General features: G+C 45.6%; 1 protein-coding gene and 1 long non-coding RNA gene across 8 annotated transcripts in view; one reads left to right on the forward strand and one right to left on the reverse strand.

Annotated features, from left to right (window-relative positions):
• Positions 1-2831: 2831 nt before the first annotated feature.
• Positions 2832-17870, reverse strand: part of LOC308592707 (uncharacterized protein) — a 31252-nt gene continuing 16213 nt past the window's right edge. The window contains exons 3-7 of one of the 7 annotated variants that reach the window (XM_081204354.1): positions 15126-15599; positions 12676-14960; positions 12408-12495; positions 8404-8537; positions 2832-3225 (exon numbers count right to left, since the gene is read on the reverse strand). In XM_081204354.1, the coding sequence (XP_081060480.1) occupies positions 2896-3225; positions 8404-8537; positions 12408-12495; positions 12676-14960; positions 15126-15599 (3311 nt within the window). In that variant the 3' untranslated portion in view covers positions 2832-2895. Of the gene's footprint in view, positions 3226-8403; positions 8538-10532; positions 10606-12407; positions 14961-15125; positions 15600-17870 lie in introns of those variants that run through there. The other 6 variants (XR_014010618.1, XM_081204353.1, XR_014010619.1 and 3 more) reach the window with 6 other exon arrangements.
• On the forward strand, positions 14967-15532 carry LOC308593104. Its single transcript, XR_014010715.1, has 2 exons — positions 14967-15181; positions 15338-15532. It is a non-coding gene; the product is annotated as an uncharacterized lncRNA (long non-coding RNA).

Here is a 17870-nt window from a genome sequence, read left to right on the forward strand (position 1 = left end):
AGAGAGATGTTGGTTGATTTGGCTGCAGAGACACACCAAGAACCCTCAGAAGTTGCCCAGCTCTTCTTCCCTCCCACTCCTAGCACATCTTTGACGGTGGCCATGGCCTGGTGCTGGAGGCACCCATGTGGGCTCTGCCCCAAAGAAGGAACCATTCTTGGAGGAGGGGAAAGCCCCACCCACAGAGAAAGAAGCCCGGCCTCCTCCAAGAAAGGAGGAAAGAAGATTCACGTGCTGACACAAGGAGGGCATGCTCCAAGCACTCCAGGATCGGAACTCTTTCTGAAAGCTGGATGTGGATAGGCAAATCCTACTGATATCCTTGTCCCAAATTCTCAACAAGCCATCCCTTACTTGAAAAGCCGTTTTCACAATACTTAGACTGCTCTTTAGGTGGAAAAACCTCTGTACATTCATTTGGCAGTACCTGGGTTTTTCCCTGATCTTGACTTGGTATCAGGGTCACTATCTCATGATCCAGTTTAGACAATTTGCCTGGCAAGGCAATAACAATTTCAAGTTTGGTGTTCTGAGGCTACCTCACACTACTTTACCCCACACCCTGTTTCTATCACAAGACCATCCTCTTTGGCTCATACAGGCTGCTCCTTCTCCCTTCAGCCATCTCCCAAGATGCCCTTATAAAGATTACTACACACATCCACTCATCAACATGATAGACCTGTCTGGCAGTAAAGGAGCTCAGTAGAGCACATTAGAGAACTTGGAAATAGGTGGTGTCTTTATGAAAGTAATACCTTAACCTGGCTTACAAATCCATTCACACTTAGAACTTTCAAGATTTGGACAAAATGGGCAAAGTCCTGGTTGCAGGCTTCTCACCCATTATTCCATTACACTTCTACCCAGTTTTCAAAAATAAATATAGACTCTCTAATATAGAGGTGTTGAAAGAAATGCAATTGTAATATTTGAAATATTTTTACAAAGATAGATGACTGCTTACCATTACTGTGATGCAAATTGCACAGGCAAATGTTCAAATATCACGATTTTTAGACTACCAATTTTTAACAAATTCCCAGTTTAAAAACAAAGTCATGAGACAATAGCATACAAAAATTATAGTGGAGTAAAATATAATATAATAACAAAAGGATTAATATCTTTGTATAAATCTATAATCGAGGTTCAATTTTTTCCTCTGCAAAATTTTGAGAAGGTGGCGGGAACTGAATTGAGACTTAAATACTGAAGAAAAGACATGGAACAGACTGGACCAACTCCTAGCCTATATAAAACTGAACAGTTTTCCCATGTGTTGGAGAGGATGTCCTGCTATAGCGGCATATTAGCACTTGTGGTAGGAGTGTCCAAAAATAGAAATGTTATGGGAAAATGTATTTACAGAAATATATTTAATTACAAGACAGACAGGACCCCAGGACTGCCTATACTTAACTTGTACAGTCATGATATGTTGCGAATTAGAAACAAAGAACTCACAACACTTCCATTAACTGCTGCAAAAACAACTTGCCTGGACATGGAAATCATTACAATTATTGATTATGGACCAATGATACAATGCAATTTGGCAAACAGCATTATTGGAGAAACTGACACAAAAACAAAGTATCAAGAGGCCAAAAGAAACAAGACTATTTTAATGCAGTCTGGTGTAACTTTATTGCTTAGCTTGTTGCTATATCCTTGAACTAGCAGCCAGGCTTTTCTTTGCTGAGGGGCTCCACCTGCAGACTGAATGCTCTTCAATTGGGAAAATGGTGTTGGGAGAAAGCATGTAAATGGGGAGCCTCTTACTGGGGCTCTTTGCCCCTGGTGCAGCAACCAAGGTCTTAGGAGCTCAGCACTCTGTTGCTGCCTGCAGGCCTCTGACAGGACACTTTGACCACTAGAGATGTCAGTGTCTGAGTGAAAGACTATCTCTCTCCCCCCCCCCTTTTTTTTCAAACAATCAGAAAATTCAGAAATGAACATAGCACCGAGAGGCTCCTTTTGCTGCTGTGGTGGCCGGTGTGAGCCACTGCACCCTCCTGGCCTAACCTTGGAGGAGATTAAAAACAGCACACTTTGTGCAGTGAGAAGATGTGCCAAAAGCACTTGCCAGAGATCAACAGGAAGAGAGAGAATAGCCAGGGAGGAGAAGGTGCTGCTGCTGCACTTTGGTGGAGGGCAGGTTTGGCAAAGAAGTCGCCTCCTCTGACAGGTGAAGCCCTGCCTGAGAATTCACTGATTTACACTCCTGTCCTTTGAAATCGCAATAGACTTTGTTTTGCTTTTTGGCATTTAGTTTCCAAGCCGAGCTGCCACCTTCAGACAAATGTTGAAGCAGAAGGCACAGAGAAATTATTTATTTAACACCAGCATTTCTAAGACCAGTTTGATGAAAAGTTATTTTTTTTACTAACCAGCTATTAATACCAGTATTAGAATACAGAGTACAGAATGGAGTTAATACATCACTGCAGAGCATCTTAACATTGATTATTTTTCAGTAGCAAGTCTTGTCGTAATTATGGCTTATGGAAATAGTTATTGCTTATGAAACAATCATGGCTTACCAGATCCGTCATCACTCAAGCAGACCATTTCCCATAAAGTAAACCCTGCTTCATGCCAACCTTTTACCCTTTGAATATCCTCCTGTAACAATGAATTTCAGTATATTTCTAATCATGACCACCCCTTGCTCTTTATGTTCTGGCTTGCTGGCAATTAATGCAGTTCTGAAGAAGGCCAGCTGAGGGACAAGAGGGGGCCGGACACCAGACTGGTCCTCTCCCAAATCATGAAACCGGACAAGGTGGCACAAATTGTCTGCGGGTTACACAAGAAGACTCACTCGACATTTTCAGATGGTTTATTGTGTTTGCAGTGATACAGTGCGCACTGTGGGGGGGGATGGGAGGTTCACCATATGAACAAGGGCTTCCCGTCATCCTGAGACAGTTGATGGAGGCAGTTGAGGAGCAGCATGCAGTTGTTGAACATGTCTGGAGGGGTGGCATTCTTGACCACCTCCTGCAGATACTTTATGTCATTGTAGGCGGCTGCCTCTGCGCCTGTCATGTCTGGCCGATCCCGGAGGATGCCAAAAGTGTTGACAATGTGCTCCGTCAGGGTAGGGTGGACGCTTGGGTCATAGCCCAGCTGCTTCAGGCGGTCCATGATGTTATTGTAGCGCTCCATGATGGTTGAAGCCTGCTCTGTTGTCAGCTGCAGGAAGGGGTCAGCTCCACTCTGTGGAGAGAGCGGAACAGAGAGAGAGAGAAGAGCAGCATTAAGGCACATTGTGTTCACTTTTCAAGTTGTTTGAGACTTTTTTCTTTTTTATATAAAGAAACTGAGAATGTAAATACTATTGATGGTGATACAGTGGTACCTCGGTTTGCAAACACTTTGGGTTACAGACTCCGCTAACCCGGAAGTAGAACTTTGCCCCAGGATGAGAACAGAAATCGTGCGGTGGCAGCAGCAGGAGGCCCCATTAGCTAAAGTGGTACGTCAGGTTAAGAACAGTTTCAGGTTAATAACAAACCTCCGGAATGAATTAAGTAATTAACCAGAGGTACCACTGTATAGGTAATTATTTGTGCCCCCAGTGAAAGTAATAGAAACCCATCCCAACGGACAGAAGCCGCAGAAACCCCTTGATACCATATGAAGTCCAGAAGAAACTACTTTGGCCTGACGCAGACCCTTTGGGTCTGTCCAGCCCTGATGCTGTCTACTCTGACTGGCAGTGGCTCTCCAAGCCCCACCCACCCACCCACCGTCAGCTGCTGCCTGAGATTGTTTGACTGAAAATGCCAGAGGCTCCGTTGTGGGATCTCTTCCCATGCAGTGCTGGGCTACTAATAGTCTCAGGGTTGTCGCCCATGTTTGTCCTACACAGAGTAAGCCCACTGAAATTAATGGACATAACTAACAGATTAATTAGTCTGTTTTGAGTAAAATGTAGTTGGCTACAACCCCTCAAACTCCAGCCATTATATTCTATACAAAATTTTAAATATACTTTTTATGTGTTAAAACAGCTAGCTGCTAAATCCACAATGGGCTTTTTGCAACTATGATTTCCTTCTGAAATAGAACTTGGCATGTACAATACACTGGCCAGTTATCCCAGGATAATAGCAAGGCGTTGCTTGCTGGCTCACCAATTAGTTAATGGCAAGGGTCAGAGGGGGAGGAGAAGTTTTTGGCACTCCATTACAGCTGAGGTCAGATGAGCCTTTCCCCACTGAACTTCCAGTGCCTACAAAAGGCTTTGTTATTTCAGCAGGCATTTTAACTATAGTTTGATTTTATCATAGCTGATTTTTATTTTGTGTTGCATCTTTGTAAACTGCTTAGAGACTATTGGTACCTTGGTTCTCAAACGCCTTGGTGCTCAATTTGGAACCCAAACACTGCAAACCCAGAAGTAAGTGTTCCGGTTTGCGAACTATTTTTGGAAGCTGAATATGCTCCATTTTGAATGTTATGCTTGCAATTTGAGTGCCACACTTCCCTTTTGAGTATTACGCTGACGATTTGAGTGTTATGCTGACGATTTAAGTGCCACACTTCCGTTTTGAGTGTTACGCTGAGGTCTGTCTGGTTTTGCTATTTATTTTGTGTTTTTGTTTTTGTGACTCTTTTTATGTTTTTGTGACTGTGTGGAAGCCAGTTCAGCTACTGATTGATTGATTTTGTGACTGCAGCACATTGTTTATTGCTTTCATTTTATGGCTCAATGGTCTCATTAGATAGTAAAATTCATGTTAAATTGCTGTTTTAGGGACTGTTTTTAAAAGTCTGGAACGGATTAATCCATTTTGCATTACTTTCCATGGGAAAGCGCTCCTTGGCTTCGGAATGCCTTGGTTTTGGAACGGACTTCTGGAACAGAATAAGTTTGAGAACCAAGGTACCACTATATATGAAGGGCTTAATAAACGAAAATGTTCATAGCACCCAGGAAACTGCTTTATGCCAAGCTGTGTCGTGGGTCCCCGTGGCCTGCAGAGGCTATGCAGGGTGTCAGGCCAAAAGGAACAGGGTCTTTGCAAGCCTTGCCTGGATACGCTGCCACAGGTGGAGTTGCGTGGCCAACCATGGCCCTCCCAAAGTGGCTCTTTCTCATCTGAGGGGGGAAATAGCAGGCAAGAAGCAGGGTAGATGCCTTTTAGAATAAGAAAGATCAGAAGCCCAGAGGAAGAGAGAACATTTGCATTTGAGAAGCGGGAGGCGTATTTAATGACAAGCAGGCTGGAGTCCCACTGACAGAGAAGCTGGAGAAGGTAAAGAGGATGGAGCTGCCAAGAGGCTTGACTGTGAGGAGGTTTGGAAGGAAAGAAGTTGAACCTTATGGGGAAACAGAAAAGGAAGCCAGAGAGGTAAGTGGGGAGGACGTGGTCAGAGCAAGAAGCGAGAGAAGTCAGGATTTAGGATCCATGGTGAGAGGCAAGAGCAGGGAAGACAAGGCGGCTGCAGCCCAAAGGATGTTAAAGGACCAAGCCTTGGGTTAACATTTTAGTGGGAAGGGAGGGATAAGTAATGTGGACCTGGAGGCAATGGAGAAAAAGCTGGGCAGTGAAGGGGGGAAGAAAGTGGAAAGGATCCAAGCCACCCACCCCACCCCTGATATATAGAGGGCATGGGCATAACCAAGATTTTTGTAGGGCTTTGGGGGAAGCAGAACCTCAGATGTGTATTGATTTTTATTGATGGGGGGCAGCTACCTCCCCAGCTACGCAACTGTGGAAGGACGTGTGGCTCCGGAATTGGCTTCCAGTCACTTACGGACTCATTGTTAAAACCATGTTTATGGAAGACAATCTTACTCAGCTACGAGTGATTGCCAAAGGAAGGAAGGAATCAACATTGCAGACTTGGAACCAAACTCCACATGACTTTAACACTTTATTTTTTAAAACTTTTATATGCCTGTTGTTTTTGTCCATGGAGTTTTGGACAAAAACATCACAGTAATCCAAGTTTATGCACAAACTACCGGTGCCGAAGAAACTGAAATTGACCAATTCTATGAAGACTTACAACACCTTCTAGAAATGACACGAAAGAAGGATGTTCTTCTCATTACAGGGGATTGGAATGCTAAAGTAGGGAGTCAAGAGATGAAAGGAACAACTGGCAAGTTTGGCCTTGGGAGTTCAAAATGAAGCAGGGCAAAGGCTAATAGAGTTCTGCCAAGAGAACAAGCTGGTCATCACAAACACTCTTTTCCAACAACACAAGAGACGATTCTACACATGGACATCACCATATGGGCAGCATCGACATCAGATTGATTATATTCTCTGCAGCCAAAGATGGAGAAGCTCTATACAGTCAGCAAAAACAAGACCCGGAGCTGACTGTGGCTCAGATCATCAGCTTCTTATAGCAAAATTCAAGCTTAAACTGAAGAAAGTAGGAAAAACCACTGGGCCAGTAAGATACAATCTAAATCAAATCCCTTATGAATACACAGTGGAAGTGAGGAACAGGTTTAAGGATTTAGATTTGCTGGACAGAGTGCCTGAAGAACTATGGATGGAGGCTCGCAACATTATATAGGAGGCAGCAACGAAAACCATCCCAATGAAAAGGAAATGCAAGAAAGCAAAGTGGCTGTCCAACGAGGCCTTACAAATAGCGGGGGAGAGAAGGCAAGCAAAATGCGAGGGAGATAGTGAAAGATACAGGAAATTGAATGCAGATTTCCAAAAAATAGCAAGGAGAGACAAGAGGGCCTCCTTCAACGAGCAATGCAAAGAAATAGAGGAAAACAATAGAATGGGAAAACCAGAGATCTGTTCAAGAAAATTGGAGATATGAAAGGAACATTTCATGCAAAGATTACCATAATAAAGGTCAAAAGCAGTAAGGATGTAACAGAAGCAGAAGAGGTGGCAAGAATACACAGAGAAATGATACCAGAGAAATATGGATGTTTCGTACACCCCAGGTAGTGTGGTTGCTGACCTTGAGCCAGACAGGCTGGAGAGTGAAGTCAAATGGGCCTTAGAAAGCACTGCTAATAACAAGGCCAGTGGAAGTGATGGTATTCCAGCTGAACTATTTAAAATTTTAAAAGATGATGCTGTCAAGGTGCTACACTCAATATGCCAGCAAGTTTGGAAAATTCAGCAGTGGCCAGAGGATTGGAGATCAGTCTACATCCCAATCCCAAAGAAGGGCAGTGCCAAAGAATGCTCCAACTACCGCACAATTGCACTCATTTCACACGCTAGCAAGGTTATGCTTAAAATTCTACAAGGCAGGCTTAAGCAGTATGTGGACCGAGAACTCCCAGAAGTGCAAGCTGGATTTAGAAGGGGCAGAGGAACCAGAAACCAAATTGCAAACATGCGCTGGATTATGGAGAAAGCTAGAGAGTTCCAGAAAGACATCTACTTCTGCTTCATTGACTATGCAAAAGCCTTTGACTGTGCCGACCACAGCAAACTATGGCAAGTTCTTAAAGAAATGGGAGTGCCTGATCACCTCATCTGTCTCCTGAGAAATCTCTATGTGGGACAAGCTTAGTTTATGAACAACTTGGAAATAGAACGCTGCAAACCTGGAAGTAGGTGTTCCAGTTTGTGAACTTTGCCTTGGAAGCGAAACATGTTCCCCTTCCTGTTGAGTGTGTTCCGTTTGTAAATTGAGTCCCCCGCTGATAATCAGAGGCTTCGTGTTGAGTCTTGAGCTCCCACACAACACAGAGGTGATATTTGGAGCTTTTGTTTTTGCTGTTTTTTGCGTTTTTGTTTGTGTGCCTTTTTCATTTTTTGACTGTGACTTCTTCATTTTATGGGACTGCCTTGTGACTGTGGTTTGTGACTTCGTTTTTGTGACTGTGTGGAACTGAGTTCAGCTACTGATTGATTGGTTGTGTGACTGCAGAAATGGATAAAAGCCTCACATCCAAATATTGACTATCAGTACACGTAAGAAAAAAAAGTAATTTTTATTTTTATCATCTACAATACTGTCTTATTTATTTTATAGTACAGTACATTGATTATTGCTTCATTTTATGAATCAATAGTCTCACTAGATAGTAAATTTCATGTTAAATTGCTGTTTTAGGGCTTGTTTTTAAAAGTCTGGAATGGATTAATCCATTTTGCATTACTTTCTATGGGAAAGCACACCTTGGTTTTAGAACGCTTTGGTTTTGGAACAGACTTCTGGAACGGATTAAGTTTGGGAACCAAGGTACCACTGTATGCTTGAACTGACCCACTGACATCCATTCCTAGTTGGCCTGAAATGACTGGTCCCTTTTGACGGTTCCTTGGGGGAAACCCCCAGTTTGGGTTCCACAAATTTATGTGGAAAGGCCCTACTTGCACGCTCTCTCTCTCTCTCTAAGTTGCCATGCCAGGGCTAGGGCCAGAGGCAGTAAGTGGAGTTTCCCCTCACCTGTGCAACTTTCTCAGGGATGTTGCGGACGGTGAAACCGTAGAGGCGCGCACGGTCAGGAAAGATGCTGGAGAGAATCCTGCGGTCCAGTTGGAATGCAATTTCGCCCACGATGCGCTCTTGCTTGCTGGTTTCTGCAAAGACATTTCCTGTCAGAGAGGAGGTCTCCTTGGCCCTCCACCATCCACAAAGTGCCCACTCCCCTTGGTCAAGCTGTCCATCCTCCCCTGCCAGCCTATTGCCTCACAGCTAGCAGCCCAGGCCACATTTTGCTGACCAGAGTGGAGTCTCCCCCTTCCCCCCTGTTTGTACTGCTCCATGTACTAAAGCCAGCCTGTCTTAATTGTCTCTTTGTAAACTCTGCACCAACACCCCTCCTGTGAATATAAGTTAAGGGCCTTGTCCTGCACTATGCTTAGAATTGTATGCATCCTTCTAAATAAATAAATAAAATACAAAGGTAAGCAGCTTTTATCATTCTGCTATTATTATTTTGCCCAAGTGCAGCGCATTCGATGCAAAAGGTGAGAGAGAAAAGAAGTCTGTAAGCTAACGGTGCTCAGAAGGACAGCTGTTCATTTTAGGCAGGATCATGGGGCTGTCTGCAGCCACCTTTGGGAGCTAACAGGACACAGGAGAGGGGAAGAAATCAGGCAACCACGGTGTGAGTCCATTCTGGATTGGAGTTGCATGGGTGGTTCCTTCTTCAAATTAAACCTGGCTAATTGAAGCATTTTTTTAAAAAAATGATGTGTCAGCTGGCCCCCAGTGGCACACATTTTGTGGCAAAGGAAGGTCATTAAGGCAGCTTTCAGGCATAGGGTGCAATATTTACAGTTGCTACTAGGCACTTATAGGTCTGTATAAAGCCTGTCTGTGGCTTTATTTGAAGACTGGCCAGCTGCTGATAACTTCCGGGGAGAGGAATGGCAGTTTGGCTGCCTCTCTGTTAGCTCTCTGCTGACAGAAGATAATTATGTGGTGATTGATAGTAGTCAGACTGACTATTATCGTATTGGCCCAAAAATAAGCCACACTTTCCCCACAAATTCCGACCGTGAAAAAGTGCAGCTTAAATATGTGACCTTACAAAAATAGGCGTTTATGATCTTGCTGCTGAAACAGACATATAGTAAAATGGAACAAAGAAATGTTTTATTGCCGATTTGCAAGCTTACGGGTAATCTCTAGTACCCGTAGGATTTTCTTATACATTTGCCATTTTTGGATGTGAGTGCCTGCGGAATTGTAGCCATTGAATATATTTGCGGGTGCAGCTTATATTCGGGCCAATACAGTAATCACTCAGGAGAATAAGGGTGATCTGGGAGATCTGAAATGCTTTGCTGTGGTCATTTTATGCTGTCTGTGCCTGGCGGCTTGGACGGGAGTTACAATGAGCTGGCAAGGTGAGGAGTCAACATTGTGCCCAAATGTCACTTAAGCATGTTTTATAGGTAGAAAGACCAGCACACTCTTTTTCTTCTGGGACAAGGAAAACTAACTTGGAGAGATCCCTCTATGCTGCTGGTGAAAATTTACAATCTGAAAAATTTTAAGTACCTCTTTCTGTTATGAAGAACAGAAAGGAAAACTGGTCATTAAAGTGTCGCAAGGCAAAGCTAAAAGCCTGATTTATGGTTGACAGTAAAGATTAAACAGACAAGGGAAACCCTTGTGTGAAAAATCTAACCCTTTTTCTGTTTCTTGCTGCTGAAAGTAAAGCGGCCATTTCCAGTTGTGGAAAAGAATTTCTTATAAGACATGTTGTGGCTGTGGTTTTAAGGTGGAAATATTAACATAGAGTTGCTAATAATATTCAAATCATCAAAAGCATCCAGTATGGCAAAGGTACCTTTAGATCTCCCAGTGACTGTTGGCATTGTTCAGCAGTTGATGGCTGAACAATTAAAAATGATTGGAATCAATCAGTGGAAAAGAAAGGTGGAGAGAAAATGAGTCAAAGAGATCTGAAATGGAAAATGGAAATGAAGAATACCTAGATGCTTCAGACCAAATCAATGAAAAGCTGGCAGGACTGGATGAAGAAAGCAGATGCGGAAATGAAATGCATTCCATACAAGGATTTGGAGGAGGAGGAGGAGATACAATCACAAATGGGGAATTACCTGGATTTGGCATTGATGGAGTTGAGGTAGGGAAAGCTTTAGGGAAAACTTCAGTCCTGGCCATTCTTCAGTTCTAGCAGAGAGAAAGTATTTTGTATATGATTTGGAGCAAATTCAGAGAATGATGCTGCCAAATTTATGGTATTCTCTCTGGGAAAAGACTGGGAAAAATGAAAATGGAAGTTTCTAGAGGAGAGGAGATCAGGATAGCACTGTAAATACAACAGGAAATGGAAATGCAACAGGAAGTGGAATTTGAGCATATGGAAATGGACATGAACTAAAGGATATATAATAAGAAGAAAAATGAATATTATTCCAATATGTGATAACAATGGAGAGATTTTAAAATGGACATGGATAGAAAGAAGAATTTGCTGTCACTCAATATGGAGTAACTGTGGTGGAAATTAATGGAAGTAAAGTTAATAGAAAAGAAAAAATATGGTTGACATTAGCCAATAATAACAATTAGGGAACTCCTCTTGTACTTTTAGTGGGAAAACAAAATGAATGCTTCTGAGACACCTTAACTTAAAAGAAATATTGCTTAACAGAAAGTGCAGAAGATGGGTTTTAGCATGGGCTAAATGTCTTAAATACCATACTTTTCTGTGTATAAGACTTTTTTTTATTCAAAAATCATGTTAAAATTGGGGGTTGTCTTACATATGGGTAGTGCATTGTGGGGACATGGGATTGGTTGCTGCTGTGAGTCGGAGATTGTTATTGGTGGCTGCGGCAAGGGCTGGTGTTTATTGGCTGTTGATGCGGCAATTGGGCAGCCTGTTTGCTGCTTTTGTTGGCGATGGGACAGAGGATAGGTGACTTTTGCGATGCGTGCACAACAACTGTGGACCACCCCCTGAATAAAGCTCAACAACCGTGGGCAATCCTTCCCAAAAAAGCTCAACAATCTCTCCCCCCTCCAATTTTCTTAATTTTGATTTGTCCAAAATAGGGGATGTCTTATACATGGGGGCGTGTTGTACACGGTAAAGTATGGTAATCCCTTTTCCTTTTTTTATGTTACCGGCAGATGGAAAATCAGAAGGGATTTTTTTGTTTGTATCTTTCTCTAGCGTTTATTTTTCTTTTGTCTTTTTTTATCTCTCTCTTTTCTCTCTTATTGTTCCTTCCTTCCTTCCTCTCTTTTTTGTCTCTCTTTTTTGTTTTTCTTCTTTTTGTTTTTTCCTTGGAGTCCTATGTCTGGGGCCTTTATTAAGGTCCAGAGATTGTATATGAATGGGAGTGGTAGATGGTTGATGGAGGGCCTTGGGTGAGAAACAGGGAACTGTTAGTCTCCCAGAGTGGGAAGTGAGAGCTGGGAGGAGCTACTATCCTCTGTGTGTGGTAAGGGCTAAGAATTACTTTTAGGAGAGGACTCTATTTGTATTTTTTGTAGACACTATTTTATTTATTATGAAAAACTTTAATAAAAATCTCACAGAAAAAGAGTTGCTGATGTTGACCTTCAGTTGCCCGCTGTGATTTATTCATGATCCCACGATCCCATGATAACTTCAGCTTCTGGCAAATGGGCCCTGACTAGTGCCCACATATAGCCAGCTTACACCAGACTTTCCTGGGCATCCCTCAGCCATCTAGGGGCAGATCATGCCTTGCCTCTGACCACAGAGGATTTCCCGCTGTCCCTTGGGCTTCTGGATCTCCTCCAGGGCAGGGCACTGTCCTCATAAGCTCTTTGGGGTTGCAAATAGCAGCACTGATGGTGCTGGCCTGGGCTGCCCATGCTGCTGCTTGTTGCTGGCTCTAGGGCTAGTGGCAGTTCCTTGTGAATTGTACCCCCCACCACATAGCTCTGCTCCACTCCACCCTGCCTGCCTGCCCCAGCTCCGTTCTGGTCCCTCTCACCTTTTCCTTTGGCATCGCTGCTGGTCTTCATGTCAGTCTCTTGCTTAGTGGAGGCTCTGCGCTCCTTTGGCTTCACATCGGGATATTTCTGTGGGGCTTGGAGTGGATTAGCAGGAAGGTGGGTTGGTGGCATGGCTTTGGGAGAGGGTAGTTGGAAAGGGGGTGGCATGGCTTCCCTACCAACAAGTGGGGATTGCAGTATGAAAGGGGCAGGGCTTCTCAGGATTATAGGCTGTGCAAGTGCCTGGGCTTGTGCTTGGGTCATTACCTGGGCCTGGGCCCGGGCCTGGGCCTGGGCCTGGGCCCAGTGTGCCCGCTCCATTTCCTGTCGTCGTGCTGTTTGCTCCATCTCTGCCCAGGTCTTCACCCATTGCTGTGCCTGTGCTCTCTCGAATGCCTGCTGCTGTGTCAGTCTTGGTGCCTGGGTCACTACGGGTGCCTGCGCCCATGCCCTAGGCTGCATCTGCTCCCGCTCCATTGCCTGTCGCTGTGTCATTGCTTGGGCTTGCCTTAGTTCCTTTACCCCTCCCAATAGCTTCTCATTCCTTGGAGTCAGGATTTGTGCCTGCTGCATTGCTTGCCCCAGCGCCAATGCCTGCTGCAGTGCTGGCATGCTCATGGCAGGCCATGCTTGGCATACATAGGCATTGAGTGCTGCACTTGGAGGGGTGAAAGGCCGAGACTCCCACCAGCGCTGAGCAACATCAGCACTGTTTAGAGGGCCTGAGAGATTTAGCACTGAGACAGGACCATTCTGTGAGGCATTTGGAGAGGCATTTTGAGAAGCATCCCGGGTAACATTGAGAGAGGCATTCTGGGTGGTATCCTGAGAGTTGGGGACCCCAGGGCTGGGCTGCAGAGTGGTAATGTCTACTGTTTGTGTCCTGGCAACTTTGGGGCGGCCTGGAGGTAAGAAGACTGTATCATCCCCAGGGGACATGGAGCTGGGCCAAGACCAAGTTGATTCAAGTTCTCTTGTTTGGTTGGCATTTGGAGAAAAGGAGACCCCAGAGCTGGGCTGGAGAGTGGTGATGTCTACTGTTTGTGTCCTGGCAACTTTGGGGCGGCCTGGAGGAGGGAAGACTGAATAATCCCCAGGGGGCATGGAGATGGGCCAGGGCCAATATGATTCAATTTCTCTTGTTTGGTTCGGATTCGTAGAATAGGAGCCCCCAGAGCTGGGCTGGAGAGTGGTGATGTCTACTGTTTGTGTCCTGGCAAGTTTGGGGCGGCCTGGAGGTAAGAAGACTGTATCATCCCCAGGGGACATGGAGCTGGGCCAAGACCAAGTTGATTCAAGTTCTCCTGTTTGGTTGGCATTTGGAGAAAAGGAGACCCCATAGCTGGGCTGGAGAGTGGTGATGTCTACTGTTTGTGTCCTGGCAAGTTTGGGGCGGCCTGGAGGTAAGAAGACTGTATCATCCCCAGGGGACATGGAGCTGGGCCAGGACCAATATGATTCAATTTCTCTTGTTTGGTTGGCATTTGGAGAATAGGAGCCCCCAGAGCTGGGCTGGAGAGTGGTGATGTCTACTGTTTGTGTCCTGGCAACTTTGGGGCGGCCTGGAGGTAAGACGACTAAATCAACCCCAGGGGACATGGAGCTGGGCAAGGACCAATATGATTCAAGTTCTCTTGTTTGGTTGGCATTTGGAGAATAGGAGCCCCCAGAGCTGGGCTGGAGAGTGGTGATGTCTACTGTTTGTGTCCTGGCAAATTTGGGGCGGCCTGGAGGTAAGAAGACGGTATCATCCCCAGGGGACATGGAGCTGGGCCAGGACCAATATGATTCAATTTCTCTTGTTTGGTTCGGATTCGTAGAATAGGAGCCCCCAGAGCTGGGCTGGAGAGTGGTGATGTCTACTGTTTGTGTCCTGGCAAGTTTGGGGCGGCCTGGAGGTAAGAAGACTGTATCATCCCCAGGGGACATGGAGCTGGGCAAGGACCAATATGATTCGATTTCTCTTGTTTGGTTGGCATTTGGAGAATAGGAGCCCCCAGAGCTGGGCTGGAGAGTGGTGATGTCTACTGTTTGTGTCCTGGCAACTTTGGGGTGTCCTGGAGGAGGGAAGACTGAATAATCCCCAGGGGGCATGGAGCTGGGCAAGGACCAATATGATTCAAGTTCTCTTGTTTGGTTGGCATTTGGAGAATAGGAGCCCCCAGAGCTGGGCTGGAGAGTGGTGATGTCTACTGTTTGTGTCCTGGCAAGTTTGGGGCGGCCTGGAGGTAAGAAGACTGTATCATCCCCAGGGGACATGGAGCTGGGCCAGGACCAATATGATTCAATTTCTCTTGTTTGGTTGGCATTTGGAGAATAGGAGCCCCCAGAGCTGGGCTGGAGAGTGGTGATGTCTACTGTTTGTGTCCTGGCAAGTTTGGGGCGGCCTGGAGGTAAGAAGACTGTATCATCCCCAGGGGACATGGAGCTGGGCCAAGACCAAGTTGATTCAAGTTCTCCTGTTTGGTTGGCATTTGGAGAATAGGAGCCCCCAGAGCTGGGCTGGAGAGTGGTGATGTCTACTGTTTGTGTCCTGGCAACTTTGGGGCGGCCTGGAGGAGGGAAGACTGAATAACCCCCAGGGGGCATGGAGCTGGGCCAGGGCCAATATGATTCAATTTCTCTTGTTTGGTTCGGATTCGTAGAATAGGAGCCCCCAGAGCTGGGCTGGAGCGTGGTGATGTCTACTGTTTGTGTCCTGGCAACTTTGGGGCGGCCTGGAGGTAAGAAGACTGTATCATCCCCAGGGGACATGGAGCTGGGCCAGGACCAAGTTGATTCAATTTCTCTTGTTTGGTTCGGATTCGTAGAATAGGAGCCCCCAGAGCTGGGCTGGAGCGTGGTGATGTCTACTGTTTGTGTCCTGGCAACTTTGGGGCGGCCTGGAGGTAAGACGACCCCAGGGGACATGGAGCTGGGCAAGGACCAGAGTGGGGGGACTCCCACTGCGTACACTGTGCCACCCTCAAGATTTGTGTTACTGGGGTCAGAGGAAGTTGTTGAGGAGGTCTGTGGATGGTGTGGATGCACCGGAGAGGAGCACTCATAGCAATAGCCTTTGGGACTTTGGGAGGAGGAAGTCTGTGGATGGTGTGGATGCACCGGAGAGGAGCACTCATAGCAATAGCCTTTGGGACTTTGAGAGGAGGACGTGGCAAGACTCTGATGGGCTGGATATAAAGCGGCATTAGCTGCAAAGAAGAGAGAGAGGCTCCGCTGAGCGTCGGGGTCGCACTGACCTCACAGGGCATCACATCCCTAACACTCAGAAGCTACTAGTGGCATCACAACAAGGGAAGCCCTGAGTTCTATGGTCATAGAGATGGTCTGCATTTTTTTGGAAGGTTCTGGCTCTAGTTTTCTCTTTGGTTTGTTCTCTTTAAAGGTATTTACGGTGGCTGGATGACAGCAATTCTGGCGCTTTTTGAAGTTAAAGATGTTTCAGTTACCTCTGTACCCCAGCTGTTGTGGACCATCTCTACAATCTGCCCCAGCATCGCACGACTGATGCTGGCTAGTAGCAGGTGAGAATTGCAATCAAAAACATCTGGAGGACGCCTGGTGGAGGAAGTCTGGCTCATGGTCCTCTTTAGTAAAATGTCAATGCCAAATGCTGAGACTGAAGGCAGCTACAGGGAGGAATCCAATGATCTGCATCATATTTGCTACACCCTGGAAGATTGGCAGGGGTCAGCAAACTTTTTCAGCAGGGGGCTGGTCCACTGCCCCTCAGACTGTGTGTGTGTGTGTGTATATATATATATATATATATGCTTTCGTAGATTTTCACGGGTACAGGAATGCAGGTTTTGGTGTTTTCGGGTATCTTCCCGTGTAAGAGTTGGGGTGTCTAGGCGACGTTTCGACGAGGTCTCACTCGTCATCTTCAGGCTGGTGCTTTCGGCTTCTTGTTACTAGAACAGAGCAGGATCTCAGTGTTTGAGTTCCTATAAATACTGTTGAGGGGGTGTGGTGTATAGCCTCCAACGTTCTGGGCAGAGAGGAAGTTCCCAGGTTATTGTGCCTTTTTTTCTTTTGTTGCACATTTCTTTTGTTGAACAAAAGAAAAAAAGGCACAATAACCTGGGAACTTCCTCTCTGCCCAGAACGTTGGAGGCTATACACCACACCCCCTCAACAGTATTTATAGAGGAACTCAAACACTGAGATCCTGCTCTGTTCTAGTAACAAGAAGCCGAAAGCACCAGCCTGAAGATGACGAGTGAGACCTCGTCGAAACGTCGCCTAGACACCCCAACTCTTACACGGGAAGATACCCGAAGACACCAAAACCTGCATTCCTGTACCCGTGAAAATCTACGAAAGCATATATATATATATATATATATATATATATATATATATATATATATATATTGGGGGGGAATGAACAAATTCTTATGCCCCACAAATAACCCAGAGATGCATTTTAAATAAAAGGACACATTCTACTCATGTAAAAACATGCTGATTCCCGGACCATCTGCGGTCTGGATTTAGAAGGTGATTGGGCCAGATCCGGCCCCCGGGCCTTAGTTTGCCTACCCATGATGGAGGGTTTGCTCATCACCTGAATGTGCAACAATAATCCAGTAACATCCCCTCCCCCAAAAGCCACATTTTAAAGGGTCAACTAAAGACCTGTTTAAAAAGGAATAATAATAAATAAATGTTATTTATACCCCGCCCTCCCCAGCCAAGACCGGGCTCAGGGTGGCTAACAACCAATAATAAAAAGTTGATCAAAATACAACTTAATAAACAAGTTTAAAATACAACATTAAAACATTAAAATGCAGCCTCATCATAGGAGGAGAAAGGAAAAAAGAAAGAGGGGGAGGGAATCAAATTGATTCCAAGTCAAAGGCCAGGCGGAACAACTCTGTCTTACAGGCCCTGCGGAAAGAAATCAGATCCTGCAGTGCCCTGAGGCTAATCTAACTTCCTTAGGGCCCAGGACCTCTAGGGTGTTGCTATTTACGGACCTTAAGGTAATTCGTGGGGCATACCGGGTGAGGTTGTCCCGTAGGTACAAGGGTCCTAGGCTGTAAAGGGCTTTAAATGTCAAAACCAGCCCTTAAATCTGACCGTGTACTCCACCGGGGGCCAGTGCAGCTGGAAAAGCACTGGGTGAATATGCTCCCGTGGCAGAAACCCTGTGAGGAGCCTTGCTGCAGCATTCTGCACCTGCTGGAGTTTCTGGGACAGCTTCAAGGGCAGCCCCGCATAGAGCGAATTACAGTAGTCAAACCTGGAGGTGACCGTCGCATGGATCACTGTGGCCAGGTCAGGGTGGGAAAGGTAAGGGACCAACTGCTTGATGCGGCAAAAGTGGAAAAATGTTGCCTTGGCTGTTGCTGTAACCTGAGCCTCTATGGAAAGGGAGACGTCAAGGATTACACCCAAACTCTTACCAGAAGGCAGTGGCACTGATTGGGCCCCCGCAAGAGAAGGGAGTTGGT

Source organism: Podarcis bocagei (genome assembly GCF_964188305.1).
Source record: "Podarcis bocagei genome assembly, chromosome: 8".
In the NCBI taxonomy this organism is placed as follows: Eukaryota; Metazoa; Chordata; class Lepidosauria; order Squamata; family Lacertidae; genus Podarcis; species Podarcis bocagei.